Here is a 13,494-nt window from a genome sequence, read left to right as displayed (position 1 = left end):
CTTTTATTCCACAAATGTTCCCATAATCTCCAAACTGTTTCATTTTAATTGCTACCATGGTTATGCATATGCTTTTCATATTTCTTCTGTAAGAAACATTTAAATTTAGCCCTATCCGTATAGGCCAATTCCCACAAATGTAAGGGGTGATTAAGTGCCAAATAAAGACTAAATAAAAGAGGGTTGACAACATCTTAAATCAGCCATAAATACACTTGTGACAGGGGGAAGGAAGCTTGTCGTGTCCAACAGGGAGGGAAACTTGAATGCTAGCTTCACCAAAACATTTAAATTATTAAAACATTTCTAGCCTGGCTATGGGTAACAGGGTTGACATGTTATGCTCGACTCACTCAGTTTTCCACAAAACACCAGAAAATGACCAAAAAGATTACAGCCAGCTTACCTGCTTTTACACTATTATTTGATTATTAGATGTTCAATGTTTTTTGAATTTTTTGTTGGGTGCAAATAAATAGTTTTATCATATTAAAACACTAGTTCACTTCCCGTAACAGGGTTGACCTTAAAAATGTGTGACAGGGTTCTTTGACCTTAAAATTAATTACTGACCACATTAAAACATCTTCAGAAATGACTGTTTAAAGGAACAAAATAACAACTAGAGCTTTACAATGACGGTGAAAACTTGGATAAACGTTTGAATTAAATGGGTTCAAATATTCCTTGAAGTAAGAGGATGCACATGTCAAAATCTTGGCAGAAGTTTGGCACATTAGCAAGTCTTTAAAATTATCAGATTTATTTAATTTTCCATGTGGTCTATATTAAAATGCACTTAATTTATTAGGCTTTTAAAATGGAATATGTGCACAATTTATACTTAAAATATCAAAAAGGCACGCATTTCGTGGAATAACTGATACTGTAGTCCTAATTTAACCTAGTTGTGGGGAATCCCCTGATGAATGTATTATTTTACAACCACTTACAGTAAGTATGTTTGTCCTGGACCTCGACTTCCAAAATCAATATTAGATTCGCTTGAGACCAGTACAGTATCTGTTTTATGTATGTGCTCAGACTTCAGACTCACTGTGGTTCACTGGGCTAGAGACTCAGAGGAAACCACCATCACACTACTGGTGTAACTGGCTGCTCTCTCAGCCTTTTATTGACTTGAGACAAGTGTGATGAGAATGCCAGGCCCCATGTGAAGACCAACTAGGATTGCTAAACTTTACCAAAAAGTCCAGGTTTTCCAGAAAATCCTGGTTGGAGCATTAAGGGTTACCCGTGTATTCCCTTCTGATTCTGTGCATCTTCCAACCAGGATTTCTAGAGCACCTGGGAATTTTGGGAAAGCTACTGGAATTTTGCAACCCTAGTCACAAGCCAGGCATCCGCCTGACACTCAACTGACCTTTCTAATGGTTATGCAGTGGTAGCCAGCAGAGTGTACTGGTGGTTATTAGATTCCTGAGTAACAGTTGGTAAGAGGGTGATGAAGGAGTGCTTCATCTGGGAGCCATTTCAGACCGACCGTACACCCACTGTCAAATTAAGCCCTGTGATGGTGCTTGAATATATTACCCTTATAATAATAATAATAATAATAATAATAATAATAATAATCTAAAGGCACTTTACGTGTCCGGCACTGTCTCGCCCCGGCCGTGACATTTTAACGGCCCATTATATTTCTGTAATACGATTGGTTTTCAGCAGCCGCCCCGTAAAGGGTGAATAGGGCTGGGAGAGGCTGGGAGGTAGGCTCACACAGAGCAATGCTATACAGTGCTACAGAGCAGGCTTTCAGACCATCTCACAATTGTGTAATGGACAGATCTGCCCATCTCTCAAATGGCACCCTTCCCTACAGTATGTACTTTTGACTAGAGCCTATAGGGCCATTTGGGACGCAGATTAGAACAGTTTGACATCCACCAATAGCAGTAGGTTTGTGGGGAATGGAATGGCTCCATTTTGGATGAGAGATTTAACAGCACTATAATACAACATTTAACTGGGCAGGTCTTGTGTTCAGAGGGCCATAATGTGACGAGCTACAGGAGGTTGAGGTTAGACTAGCAAGTTTCTTTACACACTTGGCTTGTTTCAGACATCAACATCAAGCTACCTTATTCCCTACTAAGCGCACTACTTTTGACCAGGGATATTGTGCCATTTGGGAGGCAACCATTCAGTAAATTCCCTGTGTGTTCGATTTACACCACCGTTCAAAAGGTTGGTGTCACTTAGAAATGTCTTTGATTTTAAAAGAAAAGCACTTTTGTCCATTAAAATAACAAATTGATCAAAAATACCGTGTACACATGGTTAATGTTGTAAATGACTATTGTAGATGGAAACGGCAGATTGTTTATGGAATATCTACATAGCCGTACAGAGGCCCATTATCAGCAACCATCACTCCTGTGTTCCAATGGCACGTTGTGTTAGCTAATCGAAGTTTATCATTTTAATTGATCATTAGAAAACCCTTTTGCAATTATGTTAGCACAGCTGAAAACTGTTGTCCTGATTAAAGAAGCAATAAAACTGGCCGTCTTTAGACTAGCGGCACACCCTGATCTGTTTCACCTGTCTTTGTGAATGTCTCCACCCACCTCCAGGTGTCACCCGTTTTCCCCATTATTTATTCCGGTGTTCCCTGTTGCCAGTTCGTCTTGTCTTGTCAACCAGCATGTTTTTACGTGCGCCTGCTTTTTCCTTCTCTTTTGCTAGTCCTCCTGGTTGACCCTTGACTCTGAACCCCGCCCGTCTGACCTCGAGCCTGCCTGCCACTCTGTACCTCCTGGACTCTGACCTTGTTTATGATATTTTGCCTATCCACAACCATTCTCTTGCCTGCCCCTTGGATTATAATAAATATCAGAGACTCGAACCATCTGCCTCCCGTGTCTGCATCCGGGTCTCGCCCTGTGCCCTTAAAGTACAAACTGGCCATGACAGACCCAGCAGACTTGGACCAGCTCCGCCACGCTGTCTCCCTGCAGGGAGCCACCATTGGGAGGCATGAGGAGCTATTACTGGACCTTTTGGAAGGGCTTCGTTCCCTGACGGAACGCCACGACCAAGGGTTCAAGACTATCATGGAGCGAATCAGTGAGTTAGCTCATTAGGCAGCCTGCCACCTCTGAGACCTCCCAACCACCCAGTAACCTGTCTACTGTCAGTGGTGGGTTTGTACAGCCTACCCCGGCTCCCCACTTACCACCTCCGGAGCGATATTCTGGGGATCCTGCCAGGGTTATTTCTTTTTCAGTGCTCCCTCATTTGAGCTGTAGCCATCTTCTGACCGGTCAAAGATAGCGTAATAATATACGCCAATGTCGGGAAGGGCGCTCTCCTGGGCTATGGCAGTTTGGGAGCAACAATCCGCTATTTGTTGTGATCTGGAAGACTTCATGGCAGAGGTGAGGAAGGTTTTCGATTCTCCGGTACCCGGGAGAGTGTCAGCCTGAACTACTTGAATTACGCCAAGACTTCCATAGTGTGGCAGACTACGCTGTAGTCTTTTGCACGTTGGCCACCGAGAGTGCCTGGAATCCAGAGTCCTTATTCGATTCTTTCCTTCACGGATTATCAGAGGTGATAAAAGATGAGCTAGCTGCTTAGGAGTTACCTGTGGACCTCGATTCTCTCATTGCCCTCGCCATTAGGATTGATGGACGTCTACGGGAATACAGGAGTGAGAGGTCTGGCCTAGGTCACACTCATGCATCCGTTGCAGCTCGCTCACCTCTGACGGAATCCGGAAGTCCTCAAATGGTGTTTTTCCCAAGAGGATCCGAGGCCACCCGAGCTCCCTCGAATCATTGACGACGGGTGAGTCGGATACACCGGAACCTATGCAACTGGGAAGAGCTAGACTATCGCCTAGGGAACGTTCACGCAGGCTACTACACTGATGAGCCTGACTGGGAACCCTTTAATTCCCATTACCCAAACTCCTTTTTATTGCTGTGGGTAGACCAGTCTAAGTCTCTCCGGGTGCTCATTGACTCTGTGGCAGATGCGTTTCATGGATGCTACCCTGGTATCAGAACTAAGTATCCCTACTCGACTCCTCTCTGTTCCTATGGATGCCAGGGCACTGGACGGCCACTCCATTGGAAGAGTCACGCACAGCAGTCCATTAATATGCAGGTATCTGGAAACCACAGTGAGTCAATACAGCTTCTCCTCACTGAGTCTACCCACACCCCTATTTTCTTGGCTCCAAGAAGCACAACCCCGATATTGACTGGACCACGGGTTCAGAGCCCGTTCTGCCATACACATTGCCTGAAGGCGGCGCAGCCTTCCCCGGAACGTCTGCCTCCAGGGTTGAGTACGGCCTCGGATCTCTGCCGTTCCAGCAGAGTACGATGACCTTGAGGTTTTCAGCAAGGCTCGTGCTACCTCCCTTCCTCCACATCGTCCTTACGATTGTGCCATTGACCTCCTCCCGGGCACCACACTGGCTCGAGGCCAGCTATATACCCTGTCTGGTCTTGAGACCAAGGCCATGGAGGAGTACAGAGGACTCTCTGGCTGTTGGGAGTGTTCGTCCTTCTGCCTCTTCTGCTGGCACAGGATTCTTTGTGGGGAAGAATGACAAGACCCTGCGTCCATGCATTGATTACCGGGGCCTCAATGACGTTACAAGCAAATCGGTACCCTCTACCACTCCTCTCGAACCTCTCCAGGGGGCTACCATCTTTTCCAAACTGGACCTTTGGAATGCCTACCACCCTATGGGGATACGAAGGAGACGAGTGGAAGACGGCTTTCAACACTGCCAGTGGACACCGAGTACCTGGTCATGCTGTTTGGTCAATGGCCATGGTCAACGATGTGCTCCGGGACATGTTGAATCGTTTTGTTTTTGTCTACCTCGACGACATCCTGGTTCTCTCGTTCTGCCCAGGAACACGGTCGACAGGTCCTTCAGCGCCTCCTGGAAAATCAGTTTGTGAAAGCTGAGAAGTGTGTGTTCCACCGCGCCACTATCTCCTTTCTGGGATACATCATTGCTGAAGGGAATGTTCAGACGGATCCGGAAAAGGTGAGTGGTGGGGAATTGAGCCAAGCCCACGTCCAGGGTGCAGCTACAACGGTTTCTGTGGTTTGCTCATTTCTGCCGTTTCATTCGGGGGTACAGCAATCTGGCGGCCCCCCTCTCTGCACTCACCTCTCCCAAGGTACCGTTCACATGGTCTCCAGCAGCAGACAAGGCTTTAGGGGATCTAAAGCAGCGATTCACTACTGCCCTCATCCATCCGAACCCGACTCGTCAGTTTGTGGTTGACGCTTCCGACGTGGGAGTAGGGGCCATCCTTTCCCAGCGATCTGTCCAGGACCAAAAGCTTCATCCCTGTGCCTTCATGTCCCATCGTCTCAACCCTACGGAGAAGAACTACGACGTTGGGAACTAGGAACTCCTAGCGGTTAAGATGGCTCTGGAGGAGTGGAGGCACTGGCTGGAAAGGGCAGAACATCCATTTCTGGTATGGACGGGTCATAAGAATTTAGAATACCTCCGCACTGCCAAGCACCTCAACCCAAGGCAAGCTCGTTGGGCTCTGTTATTTACAAGGTTCAATTTAACCATCTCCTACAGCCCAGGGTCCAAAACCTTGAAGCCAGACGCTCTCCCGTCTGTACAGTTCCACTGCCACTCCCGCTGAATCTAAGACCATCCTCCCTGCCCCATGTTCGGAGGCTTTAGTTGTTTGGGGTATTGAGGCTCTGGTCCGCAAGACACAACGTTCCCAGCCGGACCCTGGCTAACAGGATGTTCATTCCTGATTCGGCCCGGTCTCAAGTCCTGGAATGGGCTCACTCCTCCAGGCTTACCGGTTATCCTGGGGCTCGTCGTACCCCGTCTTTCCTCCGACAATGCTTCTGGTGGCCCACCATGGCTCCTGACGTCTCGGCCTTCGTCGCCGCATGCATGGTGTGCGCTCAAAGCAAGACTCCGGAAAGCTCCATCTGGCCTCTACCTGGATTTTGTCCATGGGCTTCCCCCGTCAGATGGTAACGCCACCATTCTGACGGTGGCGGAGAGGTTTTCCAAAACCGCCCATTTCATCCCTCTTCCCAAGTTACCTTCAGCCAAGGATATCGACCAGCTCAAGGTGCAGCACATCTTCCAAATCCATGGACTCCCGGTCGACATGGTCTCAGATCGGGGTCCTCAGTTCCCGTCCCGATTCTGGAAGGCATTCTGCATCCTTATTGGGTCATCGGCCAGTCTGTCCTCAGGGTTTCATCCCCAATCGAAAACAGCCAGTCGGAGCGAGCCAATCAAGACATGGAGACGACACGTCGGTGTCTCGTTGCTAGTAAACCAACTGGAGCCAGAAACTGGCCTGGGTGGAATATGCTAGGAACACAGTTCCCTGCTCGGGTACTGGACTCACCCCATGCAGCGTTCGAAGGGGGAATCAGCCTCCGCTCTTCTCAGAGCAAGAAGTTGAGGTAAACATGCCCAGGTGTTCGTCCCCCGCTGTCGGCGTACCTTGAAAAGAGCTCAGGCGGCTCTTCTCAAGACCACCTCCAAGTATCGTCAACAAGCGGACCGCCACCGGACTCTGGCTCCCCGCTAGTGGGTCAGGCAGAGGGTACGGTTGTCCACACGGGACCTGCCCCTCCGGGTGGAATTCCACAAACTTTCCCCATTTCTAGAGTCCTTAGTCCCACTGCTGTTACCCCATACCCTCTGTTCACCCTAATTTTCATGTTTCCAAGATTAAGCCCTTGTCTCAGTCCTTTGTCTTCTGTTTCTAGGCCCATCCCTCCCCCGTGTCGTTGACGGTCAGCCAGCGTACACGGTGAGACGCCTCCTGAGGGGTCGACGACGGGGCAGGGGTTTCCAGTACATGGTTGACTGGGAGGGTTATGGCCCAGAGGAGAGGTGCTGGGTTCCCCACTAAAGACATCCTGGACCCGGCCCTCATCACTGCCGGGACCCCCGTCAGCCAGCTATGCACCCAGGTAGGACACCAGGTGGCGGGGGGGGGGGGGGGGGGGGGGGTACTGTCACACCCTGATCTGTTTCACCTGTCTTTGATTGTCTATCCGTTTGTCCCTGGATATTTGTTCCGTTTGTCTGTTGCCAGTTCGTCTTGTCAACCAGCGTGTTTTTCTGTGCTCCTGCGGTTTCCTCTCATTTCCTAGTCATCCTGGTTTTGACCCTTGACCCTGAACCCACCTGATCATACTGCCTGCCACTACCTCCTGGACTTTGACCTTGTTTATGATCTTTTGCCTGTCCATAACATTCTCTTGCCTGCACCTTGGATTATAATAAATATCAGAGACTCGAACCATCTGCCTCCCGTGTCTACATCTGGTTCTTTCCCTGTGCCCTTAACTCGTTGAGTATCTGGAGCATCAGCATTTGGGTTCGATTACAGGCTCAAAATGGCCAGAAACAAAGAACTTTCCTCTGAAACGCATCAGTCTATTCTTCTGAGAAATGAAGGCTATTCCATGCGAGAAATTGCCAAGAAACTGAAGATCTCGTACAACGCTGTGTACTACTCCCTTCACAGAACAGCGCAAACTGGCTCTAACAAGAATAGAAAGAGTGGGAGGCCCCGGTGCACAACTGAGCAAGAGGACAAGTACATTCGAGTGTCTAGTTTGAGAAAGATGCCTCCAAGTCCTCAACTGGCAGCTTCATTAAATAGTACCTGCAAAACACCAGTCAACGTCAAGTGAAGCAGTGACTCTGGGATGCTGGCCTTCTAGGCTTCCTCTGTCCAGTGTCCTTTTGCCCATCTTAATCTTTTCAATTGGCCAGTCTGAGATATGGCTTTTTCTTTGCAACTCTGCCTAGAAGGCCAGCCTCCCGGAGTCGCCTCTTCACTGACATTGAGACTACAACCCTGTTGTAATAAGAGAATAAATAACAAGGGGCTTTCTCATATCTGAAGGCTCCTTGGCACTGTAGACACCATATGGCATGATATTAAATTACACACATACCTCATCATGGATAATGCTAAGTGGCCTAGATTTACCTGGATTCAGTGCATCCCATGTTAAAATATGTATTTGAGACATATTGGTCAGCCTCGCCCTCAATGATTGGGTGTGTCACTGAAATGGCACCATATTCCCTTAAGGCTCTGGTCAAAAGTAGTGAACTATGTAGGGAATAGGGTGCTATTTAGGACAAATACCTATTAGTGGGTCTGTGTCTGTCTGCCAACAGTAGCAGCTGCCCTTGCCCATACTGTCGCATGAAGAACAATAACCTTTTAAAATAAATGTTTCCTGTGTGTTCACACTAACTTCCGAGCGAGGGTGTTTTTCCTGGCAGGCTTCCCGTCTCCATTCTGTGGGTGCCATTTAGGACACACTGGGTGATGTGGACCGGATGGCTCCCAACCCTAACCCTATTCATTTAGATACTTTTAAACCTCTGCAGAACCCTGCTCCCACCCTCCTAGGCCTACTACCATGTTCACACACACACCACCCCCCTCAGTAAAGGAACTGTACAGCTTTTATAACACTAGTCAGGGAATTTGAAAAAAAAGCAATTCAGATTGCCTCCAATGGCATTTAGTAAATGTTTCATTAGTCAATGTCTTGGTAGAACAGAGGTGTCAAACATGTGTCCTGGGGCCTTCAGTGACAAGCCGTCTGATGGAATGTAGCACAGACTGGAACCCTACTACGTTTGTAGTGCACTATATAGGGAATAAGGTACCATTTTGGACACAGATCCTCACTCCCACTTGAAAATATTAGATGGGGAAACAACCATTCACACAGCAAATGCAGTGGAGGCCATTGTTATACAGTCCTCTGTGAGCACAAAAGAGCTTTGTCATTGGTGTCTTCTGGGTCAACAATGAACATTTCTTCTGACCGGGTTTATTTTCCAAAATGGCCACTTGGATATCAGAACTTTAATACCCCTGTTGTAGAACATTAGACATGACAGAGGGTTATAGCTAATCGGAACTGCAACCCACACATCCACTATAGTAACGCTTTGCCTAACTTTGTGCTAATGAGATTAAATGTAAAATGATTAATAAAACAAATTGAAAAGTGAGGTAATGTCAAATCTATTGTTCCTCTGTCGTTCTATAGCTTTCAAGACCTAATAGTGAGAACATTATTAGCTAGATTGGGTCTGTGAGATTATATTAGTTAGGTCTACATAAGCAAGTTATGCCAGTGTGTGTGTGTAATATATATATATATATATTACTGGTTCATATATATATATATATATATACACTAATAAGAATGAACCAGTCATTTCCCCCACTAGTCTTGAACCTAGTGACTTGGGAGGGCAGAGAACCTGAGATGAGTATTGTGTTAGACAACAAGCTTTGGGTTTGAGGTATACAGTCTAAAACAAAGACCTCTACTCCAGAATCCATATTATTTCAGAACTCTACTCCAGAATCCATATCACTATTTCCAGATTAGTTGAGACAGACATCGTTATTGTTTTGATTGGAGGGGTATTTACCTTTACCTGGTGCCTGAGGGAGGAAGGCCCCAATTAATTTGGACCTCTTCTTTTCATAGCCTTTCTGTGTGATGTCACCTGCCAAAGGAGGAGAGGAAAACTACCGTTAGTGAAACGGAAGGATATAGAAGAATAGAAGCTTAGGCCTATTCAGAGATCTGCATGCTGCTACAGTATCACTGATACCAGACCACACTATCCATGGCATCAGCAGATGACAGTATACAACAGGCTAAACTGTTTGCTTAGTCGCTGCTACGCTGTGTCCTTTTTTATGCTGAAGATCGGTGTTTGGCGCTAGGTTGGACAAACAGGAAGCGACAGAGAGAACAAGGGAGTGAGGAACAAGGAAGGAGAGAAGTGTGGATTGGGTAGTAGCCTAGCTGGAGTAGATGATTGCAGTGACTGTAGTAAAGTGTCAGTGATAAATACGACAGAGTCCCAGCTGCCAGTGTGTATTACTCACCAAGGCCTGGTGCCCTCACAGGTAATAAGGAGAGGCTGGGGGAAAGAGGGAGGAGGAAGGGGGAGAGAGCTCGGACGCTAGTCACAAGATCTGGCTTCTTTAACCACGGACATATTAGCTGTCTGTAGCTCTCAGAGCAGGGGAAGCAGATGTGACTGACTGTGTGTGTGTGTGTGTTGGCAGGCAAATCCACTTTGATTGAACTCAATGACCGGAGTGGATAAGGAATGAGCAGCAACAGGCTCAACCAACCACAGTAGAGCATTGATGACACTGATGGACACAACATTCATGACAGCATGTGGCTGAACAACATGGACATTGTAACACTTCAGGCATTGAAGATGCAGAGCATACAGTTTCAACTGGAAGGCTTACATTAAGAGGTGTATAAAGGCAACTTTAAACTCATAGTAAAAGCAGTACTGTCCATTAAAGTGCAGTAATACCCAGGTCTGTTCAAGAAAACAGCAATACATAAAAAGAACAGGACTGTCAATAATACACTACATGTACAAATATATGTGCTTGTCGAACATCTCATTCCAAAATCATGCGAATTAATAGGCAGTTGGTCCTCCCCTTTGCTGCTATAACAGCCTCCACCCTTCTGGGAAGGCTTTCCACTAGATGTTGGAACATTGCTGCGGGGACTTGCTTCCATTCAGCCACAAGAGTATTAGTGAGGTCGGGCACTGATGTTGGGCGATTAGGCCTGGCTCACAATGGGCGTTCCAATTCATCCGAAAAAGTGTTCGATGGGGTTGAAGTCAGGGCTCTATGCAGGCCAGTCAAGTTCTTCCACACCGATCTCGACAAACCATTTCTGTATGGACCTCGCTTTGTGCACGGGGGCATTGTCATGCTGAAACAGAAAGGGCCTTCCCCAAACTGTTGCCACAAAATTGGAAGCACAGAATCGTCTAGAATGTCATCGTATGCTGTAGCATTAACATTTCCCTTCACTGGAACTTAGGGGCCTAGCCCAAACCATGAAAAACAGCCCCAGACCATTATTCCTCCTCCACCAAACTTTACAGTTGACATTATGCATTCAGACAGGTAGCGTTCTCCTGGCATCCACCAAACCCAGATTCATCTGTCAGACTGCCAGATGAGGCGTGATTCATCACTCTAGAGAACACGTTTCCACTGCTCAAAAGTCCAATGGCGGCAAGCTTTACACCACTCCAGCTGACGCTTGGCATTGTGCATGGTGATCTTATGCTTGTGTGCGGCTGCTCGGCCAAGGAAACCCATTTCATGAAACTCCTAATGAACAATGTGGCTGAAATAGCCGAATCCACTAACTTGAAGGGTTGTCCACATACTTTTTGCCATGTAGTGTTGACCAGGCTTTTGGAATCCCTTAAACAGTCATCATGTATTCTATATTTTGAAACAGAGAGGACAGAGGGGGTTAAGGCCGATGGGGGAGGGAGTCAGCGGTGTGAGGAAGCAGAGGGGGAGGCAGGGCACATGGTACTAATTAGCATCTCCAGTAGGAGTGCTCCCACCCCAGTGAGACTGGACGCAGCAGCGCAGCAGGGACTGGTAAACATATGAATATTTAACCAAACTACCATAGTCTCTATACCAGCCCAGTCTGGTTGAACAGAAGGCTGTCTGGAAGGAGGCCTGACCTTGTCTCAGGCATACAGAGCGGACGGACACACACGTGAAGTCTGCACCAATGCGTGGCACGCCAAAGATACCATGACTGAATAACATAGGTTACAGCACAACCCACTGTGAAGCTTTACACACACCAAGCATCTTCTTGGCACGATGCACTGATAGTCGGGGAAACGATCCAAGCCAAACTGAAATTCATTTGAGAGTCAACTTCTCTAGATCTGGATTAGAGATTTCCTGATGAGCTCGTGCTGCATCAAGCTGTAACCCAGAAGAACAGACACAGAAAGAGAGAGATGAGAGAGAGAGAGACAGAAAGAGTGAGAGCGGAGATGACGCTGGCGTCTGTCTGACTGTATGGTATGCAACCTGTTTGATGGCTTTAGCACATTTACCCAGCCAGCTTTGGGGCGAAGTTCTGTTTAAGACCCAGTGAGAGAGCTCATCCTCAAACTGCCTCTCTAATGGCACACGAATCCCTTCGTAGTGCACTACATTTGACCAGGGCCCATAGGGAATAGTGCCCCATTTGGGAAACAGCCTCAGTCGTGTCCTTCAGAGCAGGAGAGGAGACCGCAGGAGACAACGAACGACGAGGCTCTTTAACATTGAGGGTGACTCATCATGACGTCCCTCCCACAGTGCTGCTGCTACAGCTGTTTATGAGAACCCATCTGCGAGACAGAAACAAGAGGTAGGTTTCCACAGACGGGGCTGACAGCAGCCACTCTTAACTTAGACCTAGCCCAAGCCACTGATCACAAGCCACTGATCACAAGCCACTGAGAACCACATAATAAAGAGGTCCCTTGTTGACTGAAAGACAATGCCACATAGATGGTGACTTAACATATAGGTAGTGTCCCAAATTACACCCTATATAGGGTTCTGGCCAGAAGTAGGGCACAAAGGGAATAGGACGCCTTGTGGAATGCTCCCTTACAGTTAAAGACATTTGAAGAGCTTTGAGCACTGATGAGTCAATACATTAAGAATGAATACCAGAGGCAACCCTAGATAATTACTGTATAAACCCTTTATGCAGATGGTTTTAATCACGTCTTACTTCTGGAAAGAACACTTGTGGAAATAATTAGCACCAAGTTCAAGTGCAACAGAGCTTAACACTAAAATATGCATGCAGTCTTCACTATTCTGTATAGTACAGTGATTTATGCCTGATGCTTTCTATAGCTACTCAGTAAGCTGCTTCGTGCTATGAATAATTTAAGATACATACTGTACTAGACTCCATCCATCCAATGCTCAGTCCTTATATTTCCTTTCAGAGACTCCTTCCCTTTCAGAATTTCCTTTGGTTTCTAAAACACTGTGCACCAAAGAGGCCATACAAGAGCGCAATCATTACAGTCCTTGTAGGCTAGCATCCTCACAGTCAATTGCAGGGTGTAGCCCAGTAGCCACCATACTCACAGTGCTAGTTTTGGCACTAACACATGAAATGATTACTGCACAGGAAAATGGTGAGTTGGACAAAGAAGTCCTACCTGCTTTTCAGTGCTGACAAAGGTTGTAACCCATACCGCTAGACAGACACACCCATTATCACTCTGCTTTCTTTGCCCAGGTTTTCGACATTTAAAGCTCAGTTTTCCTTTTCATAGATTGTCCCCAGGAACTCAGTTGTCTGTGCTGCTGCTGCAGGAGGCTTTGTGCCAGCATATGAAAGAGAAAGGAGAACCACACAACACAACAGTGTAGAAAACAATAAGAGTCTTTGACCATAGAATAGGAAGGGAAAGGAGGAGGTGGAGGAAGAGTAGAGGGACAGGAGGAGGAGGAGATGAGGAGGAGGAGTAGAAATGGGAGGAATGGTATGCTCGATCCTAGTCCTCTCCCAGGAATGTTTACGAAACGCTACCATAGCTGCCCAGGGTCGTCTGAAAGTAAAGACTGGACT

The 13,494-nt window shown here is 47.0% G+C and overlaps 1 protein-coding gene across 14 annotated transcripts in view; it reads right to left on the bottom strand.

The window, feature by feature from the left end:
- LOC106568825 (disco-interacting protein 2 homolog C) overlaps nucleotides 1-13,494 on the bottom strand; it is a 255,185-nt gene that overhangs the window by 99,022 nt on the left and 142,669 nt on the right. For 8 of the 14 annotated variants that reach the window (XM_045694056.2, XM_082960831.1, XM_082960830.1 and 5 more), the window contains exon 2: nucleotides 9,473-9,550. In XM_045694056.2, the coding sequence (XP_045550012.1) occupies nucleotides 9,473-9,550 (78 nt within the window). Of the gene's footprint in view, nucleotides 1-9,472; nucleotides 9,551-12,813; nucleotides 13,020-13,081; nucleotides 13,467-13,494 lie in introns of those variants that run through there. The other 6 variants (XM_082960829.1, XM_045694063.2, XM_082960833.1 and 3 more) reach the window with 4 other exon arrangements.

Source organism: Salmo salar, chromosome 14, assembly GCF_965601325.2.
Source record: "Salmo salar chromosome 14, fSalSal1, whole genome shotgun sequence".
Taxonomy (NCBI): Eukaryota; Metazoa; Chordata; class Actinopteri; order Salmoniformes; family Salmonidae; genus Salmo; species Salmo salar.
This window is presented reverse-complemented; position numbering and strand designations above follow the sequence as displayed.